This window comes from Humulus lupulus, chromosome 2 (genome assembly GCF_963169125.1).
Source record: "Humulus lupulus chromosome 2, drHumLupu1.1, whole genome shotgun sequence".
Lineage (NCBI taxonomy): Eukaryota > Viridiplantae > Streptophyta > Magnoliopsida > Rosales > Cannabaceae > Humulus > Humulus lupulus.
Genome location: NC_084794.1, coordinates 188,556,813 through 188,576,680, shown reverse-complemented (window position 1 = coordinate 188,576,680; position 19,868 = coordinate 188,556,813). Strand labels below are relative to the sequence as shown.

The window sequence follows — 19,868 nt, the reverse complement described above, 5'->3', positions numbered from 1 at the left end:
AATCAACCCTGTCATGTCCAATTAATTACCAAACATTTATTCAACATCTAATAGTTCCCAAAATATTCCCTAAATTCCTAGAAAAATACCCCCAGGCTCCTTCCGAGCCAGGTATAAAACCCCGTTGTGACTATTTTGCTAATCCGCTCACTAGGACCGTCTCGAGTCATATACTGCAAATATATCCACATAATAATGTGGTCTCAACAATTTATCACAAATAATCACATTTATGCCCTCAACGGGCCAAAATTACAAATATGCCCTTATAACCTAGAAAGGGCCAACATGCATATCTAATACTCATAAACATGCATATAATATATCCATATAATCATATTAATCAAGCATGTCACATAATCATGCATTTAACCATGTATTCACACATATACCAATTATGCCCTCCCAACATGTTAATCAAGGCCCTTAAGCCTTATTAGTGAATTTTGGGTTGTTACACAAGCATTCACACATCACAACTTCTTGTAACATAAAATGTTCCCATGACATAATACATAATCCAGGGAATTAAAATACCCGAACTAGGGTTTACCCGGTGCCCTAAACGCGGGGTGTTACACAAACGATCTTCTTAATAACAAAGTCTAACACCTTCTTAGAAGTGATTGTAGCTAGAGGTTCAACTTCGACCCACCTCGCGAAATAGTCAACCGCCACAAAAGTGCACTTCACTCCCCCCTTTCCGGTGGGCAAGGACCCGATAAGGTCAATCCCTCAGACTGTGAAGGGCCAAGGACTTGTCATCTGAGTAAGCTTATTTGGAAGAGCTTGGGGTATGCTGGAGTAGTGCTCACACTTGTCGCACTTCTTGACGTATTCCATCGCGTCACTATTCACAGTGGGCCAGAAGTATCCTTGTCTTAAGATTTTCCTGGTGAGGCTCTGCCCCCCAGCCTCGTCCCCGCGAAAGCCCTCATGTACTTCTTGGAGTATAAGGCTGGCTTCTTTCTTGGACACACAACGAAGAAGGGGCAACAAATATCCTCGCATGTCAACTTGATGAACATTATAATGTATCAGGGGACTTGGAAAACTAACTTTTGAGCTGATTTCTTGTCTTGGAATAACTCTCCGGAGACTAGATACTTCACGATAAGCTACTTCCAACCGTCTTGAGGTTGGACTGATTCTACATCCTCAGGGGCTGAGATGCTTGGAGTAGACAAGTAATTAATTGGGACCACGTTAATCAACTTAGCGTCCTTGTTAGTGGCAATCTTGGCTAGGGCATCAACGTTAGAATTATGCTCCCTTGGCACTTGTCGGATGGAAAACTTGTTGAAGCTATGTAGCAATTCTTGGGCCTTGGCTAAGCAAGAGGCCGTCTTTGTTCCCCGGGCTTGATACTCCTAGAGAACTAGATTCACCATGAGTTGAGAATCATTGAAGAATTCAAGGCTCCCAGCCTTGAGATCTAGGTCTACTCAGAGTCTAGAAATGAGAGCCTCATACTCAGCCTCGTTGTTTAAGGCGTCAAACCCAAGCCTTAGGGCAATGTGAACCCTATTCCTTTCAGGGGATACTAAGATTAATACTGCTCCTGCTCCATTCTCATTGGAGGAGCCATCTACATACATCTTCCACGTGGGCCCGACAAATGAAGCACTCCCGGGATGCTCATGTGCTCCCGTGCACTCGACAATGAAATCCACTAGTGATTGTCCTTTGATGGCAGTCCTCGGGTGGTAAGTGATGTCAAACTGACTTAATTTGACACCCCACTAGAGGAGCCTCCCTGAGGACTTTGACTTTTGGAGGACTTGTGCAAGGGCTGGGTAGTGAGGACCTTAATGGGATGTGCTTGGAAGTAGGGCTACAACTTCTGATAAGCAACCTCTAAGCAAAAAGTTAGCTTCTCCATAAGTGGATATTTGGATTTTGCGTAGAGGAGTCTCTTACTTATATAGTACACCGGGTGCAGAACATGATCGTCCTCGCGAACTAAGGTGACACTAATGACATCATCCAAGATAACCATGTAGAGGATGAGGGGTTCTCCATTGTGGGTTTTGAAAGGATTGGTGAATTAGCCATATGTGCCTTCAATTGCTAGAATGCCTACTCGCACTCCTCCATCCACTCGAATCTTTGACCTCCTCGGATGATGTTGAAGAATGGGATGCATTTATTAGTTTCCTTGGAGATAAAACGACTCAGAGGTGTTATCCTCCAAGTGAGGCTTTGTACGTCTTTATGCTTTCAGTGGGATGGAATTTCGATGAAAGCTCTGATCTTCTCAAGATTTGCCTCTATGCCACGGGCACTAACAATGAAGCCCAGGAACTTCCCAAAGGCAACTCCAAAAGTGCACTTCTGGGCACTCAAACTCCAAAAGGAAAGAGAACACTTCTGCCAGATCTCTCACGTGGCTGGTGGCTATTCTGGATTTTACTAGCATGTCATCTACGTAAACCCCCATGTTCTGACCTAGTTGGTTTTTAAACATCATGTTCACCAATCATTGATAGGTGGCACCATCATTCTTGAGCCCGAAGGGCATCACTTTGTAGCAATATAGCCCTTTGTCGGTCTGAAAGCTGGTGTGTTCATGATCCGCAACATGCATGGAAATCTAGTTATATCCCAAGTACACATCCATAAAGGACAAGAACTCGTACCCAGAGGTAGTGTCGACTAACTGATCAATCTTGGGCAATGGAAAGCAATCCTTTGGGCAGGCTTTATTGAGGTTAGATAAATCTATACACATCCTCCAAGTGTTGTTTGGCTTTGGCACCAGGACCGAATTAATAACCACCTCGGGTACTGAGCTTCTCAGATGAACCCATTCGTGAGGAGCTTATCCCCCTTTGCTTTTATAGCCAATGCTCGAGTCAAGTCAATCATTCTCTATTTTTACTATATTGGTGCAACGTTAGGATGTTCAAGGCGTGGCATTGAATGTTCGGGTCAGTGCCTGTCATGTGGGAATGAGACCAAGCAAAGACATCTTGAATGTATTTGAAAAAGCTCACTAAGGCATCTTAGACATCTGCCTTGAGATCTTTCCCGACCTTCATTTTTCTTTCTTAGATGGAGGCATCAAGAATCACCTCCTTTGTCTCTTCCATGGGCTTGATAGCTCTCTCTTCCTAAACTCTGGGCTCCAGCTCATTGAACTCCCTTTCCCCTTGAATAGCCTAGACCACCATCTCCTCAAGAGGAGGCTTCTCGGGGGTTGTCGCCTCGATTATCATTATTGGATGCTTGAGGGACACATTTTAGCATTGCATGGCCTCATATTGGTCACCACGGACTGTGCCTATTCCCACCTTAGTAAGGAACTTCATGCATAGGTAGCATATGGAGGTGAAAGCTCCAAATTATACTAGGTCAGATGCCTCAGGATGGCATTGTACGTAGAGGAGAAGTCCACGACCACAAAGGTGCGGTACTTGAAGGCCTGGCGAGACTATTCTCCAAGCGTCACTAACAGTTTAATTTTCCCCATCGAAATGAGACCATTTCTCAAAAACTCATAAAGAGTAAAGGTGCAAGGGGACATGTCACCAGTTATCAACCCAATCTTCTTGTAGGCTGGGTTGAACAGGGTGTTCACTGGACTCCAATTGTCAACTAGAATCCGAGCAACCATCTTGTTGAAAATCTAGCTCTCGATTACCAAATGATCGTGGTGGGGAAAATGCACACTCTGAACGTCATCCTCGGAGAAAGTGATGACTTGGTCAGTCATTCAGGGAATCTATGCTGGTAACTGAGTTAGCGCCAACACTTCATCGTCATGGTTTGGGGCCTGTGCATATTGATTCTGCGAGCCCCTGGAGGTGCCTCCAAATGGGGTCCTTCGGAGATAGTCCCTACTCTCCCGTTCACCAGGGGAGGTCTGTGGGCTTTCTGCAGTTGCAAGGTTATGGGCACTTGGCTCAAGGGCTGAGAGACCACCTGGTGAGGAGGTAATCCTGCGACCAGAGCCTGGGCTGGGTGTGCGCAACCCTAGCATATTCTCTTCATTTCTATTAAGTCATTTATCCTCGATAATAAATCTAGACTTATAATTCCCAAAGTTCATCATGAGTCCTCAAGCCACAAGATAAGCTCACAATAGATCAAAATAAACAAAACAGCAATGTTAGTTTATTTTGACTCCTTTACTTGCAAAAGCAAGACACACTTCTTTGAAAGTAACTTTTACTTGGTTGCTTTCTTTTATATATTTCACACAATAAAATATGTGAACACAAATGTCATGTGAAAATTTCTCAAACAAATAATCATTAATTTTCACTTTTAGTTGTCTAAATAATCTCAATATCACTTAAACAACTTTTGTGTATTTCTTAAGAGTCTCTTTGAGATTCTTTTGAAAACACAAATTTTACATCCATTGGTCAATTTTTAAACACTTTAAATCAAAGAAAATAAACTCTCATTGGTTTATTTAAATACTTTAATTTCTTATGTTTTAGTTTAAAATTATCTCATCATTGAGATTAATTTAAACATACCACCATCCTTAACTAAAATGAATAATGCTCACTTTAATCTATTTACTATTGGTGTAAAGAATCAAAATTGATTCTCCAATTTTGAAATGTCTCATCATTGAGACATTGAATATTTAAGAATTATTGTCACTAAATAATTCTCAAATGTATTTCATTTGACCACACTCTAGACTCCAAGTCTATTGGACAACATGCTATCTCAAATTTTGGATCCACCTTGATCCATTTTTCTTGCAATAGCAAGACATAACCATTAAAATATGTAACCCATTTAGGTTCATCTTTTCTTATCTCATAAAATAAGATGCTTATCTTTTAAATGAGAATTTTTTTAAATTCTCAAATAATTCTTTTATTCACAAATCACATACTAACAATAATATATGATAAAACCTATTAACATCTCACAAATGTTTGCATGATTATATTTCAATATAATTTCACATAATTGTCAACACATATGACTTATATCATACTAACATGGCTCTTTATTAATATGTAAACATAAATTACAAATATCATACACATGATTTTACATTTCTATTGATTCACAAAATAATATATATTTATGCATGTCATATAAAACTCATAAAATTGTCATTCTAATAATTTCTCATTATCACAAAATAAGACTATTATATAACATGCTAGCATATTACCCAATACTCTACTAGATTATTTACACAATATGTTAATTAATCACACATAGAAAAAGCGCAAGATGTTGAATTATCTTCTAATCTAACCACTATATTTGCCAAAGCAAAGGAGATTAGAAAGCAATGAATCTCATTTATAAAATTTTCGTCTTTCTCATTTCTATTACCATATGAAAACCATTAAATCTTCTAAGAAAACAAAAGAAAAACATTACCTTATCTTACCATCTTCTCAAAGTTGGATCCTCACAAGATCTCTATGGTTTCTCCTTCCATTGAAAAAAAAACTAAGCTTTTGATTGTTAGAGAATATCTTATATTCAATGGAAATATGGAAAACCAAAATATAACTTTATTAAAAAAAAATACAATAGACAAGGTAATATTGATTAAAGAAATACTATAACTCAATTGCACAAAATACAAGTAAATAGGAAGATGTAGAAGAAGAAGATTATAAACTCAAAACAATGATAATACAAGTAAAATAAGAATAACAAGATCAAAAGAATGAAAAGAACAATAATAAGAACACAAACACTCACTCAACCAAAGTGTAGAGTAGTAAGGATCACCAACTTGAATAAGGTTCAAAACCTTTGTCCAAAAGCTTATTTCTCCTATTCTCTAAGCACTAAGGGATCTATCAAGGAAATAGTTCTCTAGAATTATCAAGTCTCTATGGTGTATTTTCCAGCCAAGTGCTTTGTAGATAGAAAATAGTGTGTCTTACAAGTGAGTAATAGGCTCCTATTTATAGAGTTTTGAGACACCCTTTGAATTTCAAATTCCACTAACCCCCATGGTTGTTACCAATGATTAATTGAATGTTTATGGAATTAAAAAAGAGATTTTGGATTTATTTGAGTTGTTAGAGCCGTTAAAGATAATTTGAAAAAATTGAAAATTGGCAGCCAACTCTCCTGGCTGCGGCAAGGGCATTTCTTACCATGGCCCTCTGTCAGTGTGGCTGCAGCCACCCATGCCCTTGCCGCAGCCAAAGGCCTTTTTCAACACAGAATTTTTGTGCATTTTTTCCAAACGGTTTCAAACAGCTCCCAATTGATTTTGTAACCCTCAAACACATTATTGGGGTTAAAACCAAGTCTCCAACAGTCATTTCACTTATGACTTTGAGAAATTCAAATCAAAAGTGTGTAACAACAAATCTACACAACAATGGACAATATTTGAGAGTTACAATTTTTTTTAATTGATTTTGTAACTACAAAATATGTCACATTTGGGCACACACATGTGTCCAATTTTGTGACTCTCAATAATATGTTACAGGGTGTGACAAATCACATTTGTGTGATAAAATCATTTTGTCACATTATTAAATCTAACATTATATTATATAAAATAATATAAGGACCATATCAATTTTAAGTATACAAATATGATTATAGGTATTACATATCCTCTTATAAAAAAAGTAAACACAAAAGCTGCTAAGTCACTCATGATGCGTTTTAACCTTTAGGAAAAGAAAAAAAAAATAACGCGGATAATGTAGTGCAAAGTAGAAACCAGAAACTGTGAAGGTAGAATAACAAAACAAGCAGCATGAACAATCTTGAACAATGAAACTCTTTATTGATCTGAAAATGATGAATACAACTACTAACTCTCTAGTTTACACGTTACAAGTATACAGAAAGTAGTGAGTACAAAAGATAGCCTAAGCATTACATAAGGGAACTAGTTATACATCAAGTAACAACTAACTGAAGCTAATTGTTATAACAGATTGTTATAACTGCTAACTAACTAACAGAAATGAGCCTAGGACTAACTGAGTTAGCTTAACCAAAAGTAACCAACAAATCTCCACCTTGGTTCAATTCCACTGATTTTACTTCAGTTGAATCAACTCCAAACAGTAGAAGAACTTGCTGCTTGGAAGAACCTTAGTTATCATGTCAGGGGGATTGTGCTCTGTCGGAACTTTCTTCACAAATACAGCTCCTTCAGCAATAATCTCTCTAATAAAATGTAGCTTAACATCCACATGCTTAGTTCATTCATGGTACACCTGGTTTTTGGACAGATGGATTGCACACTGATTATCACAATGGACAGTGATAATCTGGTCTTGAAGCTTTAACTCTCGAGCCATTCCCCTTAGCCATAAAGCTTCCTTGATTGCTTCTGTGAGAGCAATATACTCTGCCTCAGTTGTAACGACTCGAATTTGCTAATCGGGCTTAGGGCCTTGATTAGTGTGCCTGGAGGGCAATAAGTGGTTTAATTTGCTTATATGTGAATTCATGTGTATATATGATTATGATGCATGTTTAATTGAGTTAAATGTGCATGTGGGCCCCGTCTGGATATTGGGGGCATAAATGTGATAAATGAAATATATGTTGTATATGTGTGACATGTCTGTACAGCACGATTCGAGACAGTCCTGAGGAGCAGTTAGCCAGAGGGTCACAACGGGGTTGAGATTCGGACTCGGGGCGAGTTGAGGGGTAATTCGAGTACTAGTTGAGATATGGGATTATCGGGACATAGAAATAAATATCTGGAGATATATTTGAGGATAGAGTGTCTAGGTGGGAATATTTGGGGACTTTACCATTTTTGCCCTCGGGGACGTATTGGTACCCCGAGCCTTGAGGTAACCTTTAGACTTAAGTTATATAAAACAAATAAATGAAAGGAACTGTTTAGAAACCTTGAGAAACCGACTCATACTCTCCTAAGAACTGAAGTTAGCTTTTGCTCTCCTTTCTCTTACACTCTCTAAGGTGGAATTCAAGAGGAAACCTAAAGGAATTACCAAGGAATTGAGGGGATTTCAGCTGGGATGCTTTAGGAGCTTGAAGCTTTGGGATTGAGGATCAAAATTCTAGGATTAAGCTCAGCAAGGTAAGCTCTAAACATTAAAGTCTAGTCTTTAATTTTCTGCTGGTTCTAGAGGATTGCATGTAGCTAAGCTTGCTTAATCTTTGGGTTTATCTAAGTTTTGGAGCATACTTTGATGAGGTTTTGATGTTGTTTCTGTGCTGGAGTAATTATGTTGAATATCTAGGAGTCTTAGCTTGGTTTTGGTGGTAATTGGCGTGAAGAAGGGATGGAAAAACTGATGGAAAATCTGGATTCGTCGTATGGAGCCGCGGCCCTATGAGGGGTGTGCCGCGGCCCGCATGCGCGCGCAGCCATGGGAGGCTGAGAAAATTCGAGCGCGCCGCGGCCCGCGTGGTGGTCAGTGGAGAGCTAGCCTCTGTTTTGAGGCTAGCCGCGGCTCTAGAAGGTGGGGTCGCGGCCCTTAGTGTCAGTGCGGATTTTAATGATATTTTTGACTTGGGAACTTAAAGGGTACGGCTCGGGATGGATTTTATCATTCGGATTGATAGAATTTAAGATCCCGGAGGTTAGGGTTATGGTTTGAGGTTGTTTGTTGGGTTGGAATTTGATGGTCGGATATTGTTATGTGTTGTGACTAGGATTTCGGCGAAGCTCACGTTAGTGGACTATGCTCGGGGCATCGGTGCTCAGGAAGCTCAGCTCAGGTAAGAAAACCCTTGTATCCATAGAGCTTGTGTGTAGGGCTGAGCCCGATATACTGATAGAAATGACATGCAGGGCCGAGCCCTATATACTAGAATTGCCGGGCATGGCTCTTTATCTGTTTATGCTTGAATTCTGTGCTTGTTGCTATATTGTGTTTGATATTATGTGTGTGATCGGCAAGAGCCGGGAACGGTGTAGACCAGGAACGACATCAAGCACGATGAGTGCAAGGCCGAGAACGGCTTGAGGCCGATAACGGCGTTGAGCACGCGGGGTGCAAGTTGCCAGGGCGAGTCCCTAACAAGATACCTGGGATATCCTAACAACATGGTCCGCGAACCCAGGGTTTGGTAAACACCCGGGACGGCTAGGCCGTACGTGTTTAGCCATTGTTGGCCTGCTTATATGTTTGATTCATGTATTGCATATGTTATCTGTTATGGGTTTTCTTGCTGGGCTTCGGCTCACAGATGCTCTGTGGTTCAGGTAAGGGTAAAGAGAAGATCAACCAACCATGAGCACATCTAGCGTGGGGCGGCGTGTACATGTCCGGCCAGCCTGGCTGTCACAGCTAGGGGATTTTGGGAGATGCTTGTAAATGAACTTAGATTTTGTCGTCTAGTCGACTCTGATTAGTTTTGTATTGTAAATATTTTCTAAGCTATGTTTTGGGATCCCAAATGTAAATTTTTATAGTTAATTGTGAAAAGATACTTTCTCTAATGTTTTCTTTTTAATTATGGCTTAGTGACACGTTTTGAGTTAAAACCTCGATTAGCGAGTTGACAGCACAATTGTAAACACACTTAGTAACGGCTCTAAGGAGGTAGGGAGTTACAACTTGGTATCAGAGCGAGCCAAGGTTATTGGTTCTAGAGATTGACCGAACATGTACACACGCAGTCAGTGACAGGCTTAACTTAGGGTTGGTTGGTAAGAATGGTTGGAATGTCTGAATATGTGATTAAATGCCCTGCATACCTGCTTATCTTGTATAGTGTATGATAAATTAGTTAACATATGCATGATGCTAGGGCATGGCCCGCTGTGTGTTATATGCTATATGAGTTGTTTTGTGTGGGTTACTGATGTGCTTGGGAGGTGGTTCTGGATGTTGTTATCTTGCCTAATGAGGGGCGTCGTTGGTTGCAGGTATATTTGTTGAGATGCCTCATCAATCAGCTAGACTCCGCGGCAGTAGGGCCGAGGACGACAATCAGGGTCAGGACCCTCCACCTACCCCACAGAACTGGCAACAGATAATGGTTGAAATGGAAGCCAGACTGCAGAGAACGGAAGAAGAGCTGCGACAGATGAGGCAGCAGGCCCCGCCTCAGGTTACTGGGCTGCCAATGCAGCAAGCTACAGTGCCAGTACCTGTTCAGTCTACTCTGGAGAATAGGTTGGAACCTTTGTATGAAAGGTTCAGGAAGCAGCAACCTCCTACTTTTGAGGGTGGTTCGGATCCACTGCTGGCGGAGCAGTGGATGAACCTGATTTCTGTGATCTTGGATTTTATGAGGGTCGAAGGACACGACAGGGTTGATTGTGCAAGCTATATGCTCAGGGCTGATGCTCGCATCTGGTGGGATGTGGTGAGCCAGCGGAGGAATGTTGCGGTTATGACATGGGAGGAGTTTAAAAGTGTTTTTAATTAGAAATATTACAGTGTGGCAGTGCGAGCTGCGAAGGTTGATGAGTTTATCAACCTGACTCAGAATCGATCGACAGTAACAGAGTATGCAATCAAGTTTGATAGATTGGCGAAGTTTGCGCTAGATCTAGTGCCGTCAGATGCGGCCAGGAGGGATAGGTTTGTGCGGGGGTTGAATGTTATGATTGCCCGTGATGTGAACATTACCTTGGATCCAGCGACTACCACTTATGGCCAAGCGGTGGATAAGGCCCTTACTGCTGAGAGGGCTGAGTATCAAATATGGAAGGACAGCGCTGTTAGGCGCGATGCCAGGAGGACAGTGCCTCCTTTTGTTAGGACCAGTCGGGGCAGTGGCCCCAGCGAGCAGAAAAGAAGAGCTCCGGATTCATTTACTCCTCCTAGTACTGATAGGAGAGTGCGGGGTGCTACCACCAGTCGACAGGGTGGCGGTGATAACTGGAGGAGTTTTCCTATGTGTCCACGGTGCAGGCGTCGACACCAGGGTGAGTGCAGGATCAGGGCATGCTTTGTTTGTGGGAGTGCCAGTCATTTGAAGAGGGATTACCCTCAAGTTAAGAAGGAGGAGCAGAAGCAGAGTGACAGTTTTGCTCCTGCCAGGGTATTCACTTTGACACAGACTGAGGCGGAGGCTAGCCCCTCAGTGGTGACAGGTCAGATCTCTAGTGCTGGTTCTTTGTAGTCTATGTTGTTTGATTTAGGGGCTACCCATTCATTTGTATCTGCTAGGGTGATAGATCAGCTTTGTAGACCTAGTGGTGTGTATGCTAGAGGATTTCAGACTTTGTTGCCAACAAGAGAGTTGGTAGTCTCTAGGAAGTGGATTAGGGCATTGCCTGTGGAGGTAGATGGTAGGGAATTGTTTGTCGATTTGATTGAGTTGGAGATGGATGATTTTGACATGATCTTGGGAATGGATTGGCTATCCAAGTGTGGGGCAACGATAGACTACAGGCGCAGGATGGTGACTTTTGAACCAGAAGGGGAGGTACCCTTTGTGTTTGTGGGGACAGTTAGTGGACCGCGTGTACTGATGATTTCAGCCTTACGGGCTAGGGATTTGATACAGAAAGGTTGCATGGATTCCTGGCAAGCGTTGTGGATACTTCTAGGGTGGTGCCGGTTGGACCGGGTGAGACAAAGGTGGTGTGTGAGTTTCTGGAGTTGTTTCCAGTGGATCTGCCAGGGTTTCCGCCTCAGAGGGAGATTGACTTTGTTATAGAATTGATACCAGGAGCGGAGCCAGTATCTAGGACACCTTATAGAATGGCTTCGGCGGAGTTAAAGTAGTTGAAGATTCAGTTGTAGGAGTTACTTGATTTGGGGTTCATCAGACCGAGTTACTCGCCATGGGGTGCTCCAGTGTTGTTCGTTAAGAAGAAGGATGGGTCCCTCAGGATGTGTATTGATTACAGGGAGCTAAATAAGTTAACCATTAAGAATAAGTATCCATTGCCTAGGATAGATGATTTGTTTGATCAGCTACAGGGAAGGACAGTGTTCTCCAAGATAGATCTCCGATTAGGCTACCATCAGCTAAGGATCAAAGAGGAGGAGATACCAAAGACCGCTTTTCGTACGAGGTATGGACACTATGAATTCCTGGTTATGTCCTTTGGATTAACCAATGCCCCAGTAGCTTTTATGGACATGATGAATAGGGTTCTCAAAGACTATCTGGATAAGTTTGTGATTGTGTTTATCGACGATATTTTGGTGTACTCTCAGATAGAGATGGAACATGAACAGCATTTGCGATTGGTACTACAGCGGTTGAGGGAGCATAAGTTGTATGCTAATTTCAGTAAGTGTGAGTTTTGGTTTCCACAAGTTACATTTCTGGGCCATATCGTTAGTAAGGAGGGGATTCTGGTTGACCCAAGTAAGATTGAGGCGGTTAGAGATTGGCCTAGACCGAGTAATGTTCCTATGGTGAGAAGCTTTCTGGGTTTGGCAGGGTACTATCGGCGATTTGTTGAGGGGTTCTCCAGAATAGCTACACCATTGACAGAGTTGACGAAGAAGAAGACCAGGTATGTCTGGACAGACAGATGTAAGAACAGTTTTAAGGAACTTAAGTGGCGATTAATCACTGCGCCAGTACTTAGCTTGCCGACAGAGAATGAAAAGTTTGTGGTCTATTGTGATGCGTCTAGGCAGGGTTTGGGGTGTGTGTTGATGCAAGCTGGCAAAGTAATAGCCTATGCATCAAGGCAGTTAAAGGAGTACTAGCAGAGGTATCCTACACATGACCTAGAGTTAGCAGCAGTGGTGTTTGCACTTAAGATTTGGAGGCATTATCTTTATGGTGAGAAGTGCGAGATATACACTGACCATAAGAGCCTAAAGTATTTCTTTACCCAGAAGGACTTGAATATGCGCCAGAGGCGGTGGCTGGAGTTGGTTAAGGATTATGACTGTGATATCCTTTACCATCCTGGGAAAGCTAATGTTGTGGCAGATGAATTAAGTCGGAAGGGCCCAGGGTAGTTGTTTACCTCGAGGCAAATATCTGATAAGTTAGCTGAGGAGATGACCAGAGCGGGTATAGAGTTGGTGGTTGGTCAGTTAGCCAACATCACTCTTCAGTCTACACTCCTTGAGAGAATCAAGGAAGCGCAGGAGAAAGATTCTCTGTTGCGAGGTCATAGGGAGGGTGCTTTAGTCGGAGCGACAAAGGACTTCTCCATTTCAGAGATAGGATTATTGAGGTATAAGGGTCGAATCTGTGTTCCAATGGATTCTGATCTCCGGCAAAAGATCTTGGATGAGTCGCATACCACTCCCTATTCTCTACACCCGGGTACGACGAAGATGTATCAGGACTTGAAAGTTTTATATTGGTGGTCGGGTATGAAGAGGGACGTGGTAGATTATGTGGCTAAGTGTTTAACTTGTTAGCAGGTCAAGGCTGAGCACCAGAGGCCAGCGGGGTTATTGCAGCCTTTGGGGATCCCAGAATGGAAGTGGGAAGATATTGCTATGGATTTTGTGGTTGGTTTACCAAGAACTGTGGGATAGCATGACTCTGTGTGGGTGATTGTGGATAGGTATACCAAATCCGCCCACTTCTTGCCTGTTAGGACAACCTATACTGTTGAGCAGTACGCTGAGTTGTATGTAAAGGAGATTGTTCGACTTCATGGGGCTCCGAGGTCGATAGTGTTGGATAGAGACCCCACCTTCACTTCCAAGTTCTGGGAGAGTTTGCAGAAGGCTATGGGCATGCAGTTACGGTTTAGTACCGCTTATCATCCTCAGAAGGATGGGCAGTCTGAGAGGACGATTCAGATATTGGAGGATCTGCTACGGGCCTGTGTGCTTGACTTTGGGGGATCGTGGAGTAGGTATCTTCGTTTGATTGAATTCTCATACAACAATAGTTATCAAGCGACTATTGGTGTGGCTCCGTATGAGATGCTTTATGGAAGGAAGTGTCGATCACCTGTTCATTGGGATGAGACAGGTGAGAGAAGGTATTTGGGTCCAGAGATGGTTCAAAGGACCAATGAGGCAGTTGAGAAGATCAGAGCGCGTATGCTCGCCTCCCAGAGTCGACAGAAAAGTTATTCAGACCTGAGACGCAGGAGCGTGGAGTTTTAGGTGGGTGATCATGTATTCCTTAGGGTTTCACCCATGAGGGGTGTGAAACGATTTGGTGTTTGGGGTAAGTTGAGCCCCAGCTTTGTTGGCCCCTTCTAGATACTGGAGCGAGTTGGTGAGGTAGCTTACAGGTTAGCGATGCCTCCAACTTTATTGGGGGTTCATGATGTATTTCACATATCTATGCTCCGGAAGTATGTGTCAGATTCAATGCATGTCTTAAATTTTGAGAATTTGGAGCCTGATCAGGATTTTTCCTATGAGGAGAACCCGGTTCAGATTCTTGACCGAAAAGATAAGGTCTTGAGGAGCAAGACCATCGCCCTAGTGAAAGTGCTATGGAGGAACAGCAAGGTTGAGGAGGCGACGTGGGTACTTGAGACAGAGATGAGGGAGCGGTACCCCGAGTTGTTCAGGTAAATTTTGAGGAAGAAATCTCTGTAAGGAGGGGATAGTTGTAACGACCTGAATTTGCTAATCGGGCTTAGGGCCTTGATTAGTGTGCCTGGAGGGCAAAAAGTGGTTTAATTTGCTTATATGTGAATTCATGTGTATATATGATTATGATGCATGTTTAATTGAGTTAAATGTGCATGTGGGCCCCGTCTGGATATTGGGGGCATAAATGTGATAAATGAAATATATGTTGTATATGTGTGATATGTCTGTACAGCACGATTCGAGACAGTCCTGAGGAGCAGTTAGCCAGAGGGTCACAACGGGGTTAAGATTCGGACTCGGGGCGAGTTGAGGGGTAATTCGGGTACTAGTTGAGATATGGGATTATCGGGAAATAGAAATAATATATGGAGATATATTTGAGGATAGAGTGTCTAGGTGGGAATATTTGGGGACTTTACCATTTTTGCCCTCGGGGACGTATTGGTACCCCGAGCCTTGAGGTAACCTTTAGACTTAAGTTATATAAAACAAATAAATGAAAGGAACTGTTTAGAAACCTTGAGAAACCGACTCATACTCTCCTAAGAACTGAAGTTAGCTTTTGCTCTCCTTTCTCTTACACAATCTAAGGTGGAATTCAAGAGGAAACCTAAAGGAATTGAGGGGATTTCAGTTGGGATGCTTTAGGAGCTTGAAGCTTTGGGATTGAGGATCAAAATTCTAGGTTTAAGCTCAGCAAGGTAAGCTCTAAACATTAAAGTCTAGTCTTTAATTTTCTGCTGGTTCTAGAGGATTGCATGTAGCTAACCTTGCTTAATCTTTGGGTGTTTTAGCTAAGTTTTGGAGCATACTTTGATGAGGTTTTGATGTTGTTTCTGTGCTGGAGTAATTATGTTGAATATCTAGGAGTCTTAGCTTGGTTTTGGTGGTAATTGGCGTGAAGAAGGGATGGAAAAACTGATGGAAAATCTGGATTCGTCGTATGGAGCCGCGGCCTTATGAGGGGTGTGCCGCGGCCCGCATGCGCGTGCAGCCATGGGAGGCTGAGAAAATTCGAGCGCTCCGCGGCCCGCGTGGTGGTCAGTGGAGAGCTAGCCTCTGTTTTGAGGCTAGCCGCGGCTCTAGAAGGTGGGGCCGCGGCCCTTAGTGTCAGTGAGGATTTTAATGATACTTTTGATTTGGGAACTTAAAGGGTAAGGCTCGGGATGGATTTTATCATTCGGATTGATAGAATTTAAGATCCCGGAGGTTAGGGTTATGGTTTGAGGTTGTTTGTTGGGTTGGAATTTGATGGTCGGATATTGTTATGTGTTGTGACTAGGATTTCGGCGAAGCTCACGTTAGTGGACTGTGCTCGGGGCATCGGTGCTCAGGAAGCTCAGCTCAGGTAAGAAAACCCCTATATCCATAGAGCTTGTGTGTAGGGCTGAGCCCGATATACTGATAGAAATGACATGCAGGGCCGAGCCCTATATACTAGAATTGTCGAGCATGGCTCTTAATCTGTTTATGCTTGAATTATGTGCTTGTTGCTATATTGTGTTTGATATTATGTGTGTGATCAGCAAGAGCCGGGAACGGTGTAGACCGGGAACGGCATCAAGCACGATGAGTGCAAGGCCGAGAACGGCTTGAGGCCGGTAACGGCGTTGAGCACGCGGGGTGCAAGTTGCCAGGGCGAGTCCCTAACAGGATACCTGGGATATCCTAACGGCATGGCTCGCGAACCCAGGGTTTGGTAAACGCCTGGGACGGCTAGACCGTACGTGTTTAGCCATTGGTGGCCTGCTTATATGTTTGATTTATGTATTGCATATGTTATCTGTTATGGGTTTTCTTGCTGGGCTTAGGTTCACAGATGCTCTGTGGTGCAGGTAAGGGTAAAGAGAAGATCAACCAACCATGAGCACAACTGGCGTGGGGCGGCGTGTACATGTCCGGCCAGCCTGGCTGTCACAGCTAGGGGATTTTGGGAGATGCTTGTAAATGAACTTAGATTTTTTCGTCTAGTCGACTCTGATTAGTTATGTGTTGTAAATATTTTCTAAGCTATGTTTTGGGATCCCAAATGTAAATTTTTATAGTTAATTGTGAAAAGCTATTTTCTCTAATGTTTTCTTTTTAATTATGGCTTAGTGACACGTTTTGAGTTAAAACCTCGATTAGCGAGTTGACAGCATAATTGTAAACACACTTTGTAACGACTCTAAGGAGGTAGGGCGTTACATCAGTGGTAGATAGTGAAACCACCTTTTGTAGACTAGCTTTCTAACTAAGTGCAGTCCGAAATGCAGTAAACACATAGCCTGTTAAAGACTTTCTAGTGTCTAGACAACCAGAAAAATCAGAATCTACAAACCCTTCAATGATAGCTGACTTGTCATGTTTACTGTTAACTCCACCAAACATGAGACCCTTTCCAAGTAAACCTTTAATATACTTAAAGATCCACTTTAAGGCCTTCCAATGAGCTTTTCCTGGATTTGACATAAACCTGCTTACCAAACTTACTGAGTATGCAAAGTCTGGCCGACTACAAACCATTGCATACATCAATGAACCTACTACATTTGCATAAGGAATGCCTGCCATAAATTCCTTATCTTCTTCCTTCTCAGGAGCTTGATCACAACTCAGTTTGAATTGTTGATAGATGGGTGTTGAGACTAGCTTTACATCTGTCATGCCAAATCTGTCCAGCACTTTTCTGAGGTACAACTCTTGAGACAAAACCAGTAGCCTGTTACTTCTGTCTCTCTTGATTTCCATACCTAAAATCCAACTAGCTCCACCCAAATCTTTCATTTCAAATTCCCTTTTCAACATAGATTTAACTTTATCAATATCATCCTTGATGTTGCTTGTAATCAGAATATCATCTACATACAATAGTAAGAACACAAAAGAATGATCTGGAATGAACTTGAAATAAACACAATTGTCAAACATACTCCTTTTGAACTTAATCCGAGTCATGAACTCATCAAACCTCTTGTTCCACTGCCTAGGAGATTGTTTTAGGCCATACAAAGACTTGTTTAGCTTACAAACAAAGTCTTCCTTCCTCTTTACTTCAAAACCCTCAGGTTGTCTCATGAAAGTGGTTTCTTCAAGCTCTCCATACAAGAAGGTTGTTTTAACATCCATTTGCTCCCATTCTAGATCAAACTTAGCAACCATGGCCAAACGAATTCGAATAAATCTATGTTTCACCACTGGAGAGAAAACATCATTGAAATCAATGCCTTCCCTTTGAGTAAAACCCCGAGCAACCAATCTAGCTTTGAATCTTTTCTTTTTAGCTTCAGGAATGCCTTCTTTCTTTTTAAAAATCCACTTGCAGCTCACAATTTTTTTCCCTGTAGGCTTCTTAACAAGATCCCAAGTATGATTGTCATGAAGAGATTTCATCTCTTCATTAATGGCTCTAAGCCATTCATGCTTATCTTTGCTGGCAAGGGCAGCTTTGTAGCATTTTGGTTCATCATCTAAAACCTCACTGGCAGCTACAAGAGAGAATGCCATTAGATCTGCATATCCATACCTCTCAGGAGGTCTAATTTCCCTTCATTCTCTATCTCTAACCAACATGTAATCACTATCACTTTCTTCATCTATTTCCGGCTGTGTTTGGTCTCCACTTTCTTCCATTCTGAACTGAGTTTCCTCACGTCCAACTTTACCATTCAGCTCCACCTCAACTTTTTTTTGTTCAGAGCTAGCATTCTGCACATTTTCAGCTTCATTGTCATTTGTTTTCCAAGCCATTACAGATTCATTGAACACCACATCTCGACTTATAATTCATTTTCTATAACCTGGTTCCAAACACCATAATTTATATCCTTTTACACCTTCAGGATATCCCAGGAACAAACACTTTATAGCTCTTGTTTCCAATTTATCTTGTTTGATATGTGCATATGCAACACACCCAAAGACCCTTAACCTATCATATCTTGGGGCATGGCCAGACCAAATCTCCTCAGGTGTCTTCATATTCAAGGCAATAGAGGGACATCGATTTATCAGATAACAAGCAGTCATCACTGCTTCTGTCCAGAAAACTTTAGGCAATCCTACACTTAATATCATGCATCGAACTCTCTCAAGAATTGTTCTGTTAAACCTCTCAGCCAAACCATTTTGTTAGGGTGTTCTGGCTACTGTTCTATGCCTTGCAATACCAAATTTTCTGCAATATTCATCAAAGAATTCATAACAGATATCAAGACCATTGTCTGTCCTGAATCTTTTAATTTTTCTTCTTGTTTGGTTTTCTATCAAGGCCCTCCAATTCTTGAAAGTGTCATACACCTCATCCTTACTTTTCAGCACATAGATTCATAGCTTTCTAGAGTAATCATCTACAAGTGAGAGAAAGTACCTGGCTCCAGAGTGAGAGGGTGTCCGAGAAGGTCCCCACAAATCTGCATGAATGTTGTCTAGACTCCCTTTGGTTCTCTGTTGACCCAAGCTAAACTTTACCCTGCATGCCTTACCATATACACAGTGTTCACAGAACTCAAGTTTTTCTACCTTATCTCCACATAGCAAATTTTGTTTTTCCAACTTAATCAAGCCCCTTTCACTAACATGCACCAACCTTCTATGCCACATTTCAGTTTGAGACCATTTTCTTGCAGAAACTGTAGCAACTGAACCGATTACTACATCACCTACTAGAGAGTAAAGACCATTCTTTTGTATTCCTTTCATGATCACCATGGAACCTTTTAGAACTTTCAAGATCCCATTCTCTCCTTTGAAGACATGCCCTTCCTTATCAAATTCACTTAGTGAGATTAAGTTCCTCTTTAGATCAGGAACTAATCTAACATTCTTGATAATTCTCTCTGTCCCATCATGAAATCTGAATCAAACCGACCCTATTCCAGTAATCTTGCATGCCTCATTATTTCCATGCAACACAGAGCCTCCTTCTTGATCATCTAGCTCTTCAAAACATGACTTGTTTGGAGTCATGTGAAATGAACAGCCCGAGTCCATGATCCATTCTGAATTTGAGTTCTCATAGGAAACCATCAAAGCTTCAGCTGACTCATATCCATCCTCTACTACAGTAGCATTCCCTGAATCTTTGAGCCATTCTTGATTGTTTCCTTTTGGTCCATCTGGGCAAAACCTTCGAGTATGGCCTTCCTTCTTGCAGTGATAGCATCTAATGTTTGGGACATTACCACCATTACCACCATTATTTAACTGTGACTTCGATCTTTTCCTATCAAGCTTCTCATCCTTCTTGGATTGCCTGCCACGAACTGTTAGCCCTTCACCACTTACAGAGGGTTTCTACTCATTTCTCTCGTTCAATTCTTTAGAATTCAAAGCAGAATGAACTTCATCCATCATCAAGGATTCTCTTCCATACAGGAGTGTTTCTTTGAAATGAGAGAAAGACTTTGGTAGGGCACACAACAGTAGTAAAGCTTGATCCTCATCATCAATAGTAACATCAATATTTTCAAGATCAAGAATCAATTTGTTAAAAACATC

General features: G+C 41.9%; 1 protein-coding gene across 1 annotated transcript; it reads right to left on the bottom strand.

The window, feature by feature from the left end:
• Positions 1–18,500: 18,500 nt before the first annotated feature.
• LOC133815012 (uncharacterized mitochondrial protein AtMg00300-like) lies at positions 18,501–19,079 on the bottom strand. The gene is made up of 2 exons (XM_062247907.1): positions 18,739–19,079; positions 18,501–18,546 (listed from the first exon to the last, which is right to left on the bottom strand). Exons 1-2 carry the CDS (start codon positions 19,077–19,079, stop codon positions 18,501–18,503), a joined length of 387 nt encoding a protein of 128 aa, XP_062103891.1.
• Between the last annotated feature and the right edge of the window lie 789 nt (positions 19,080–19,868).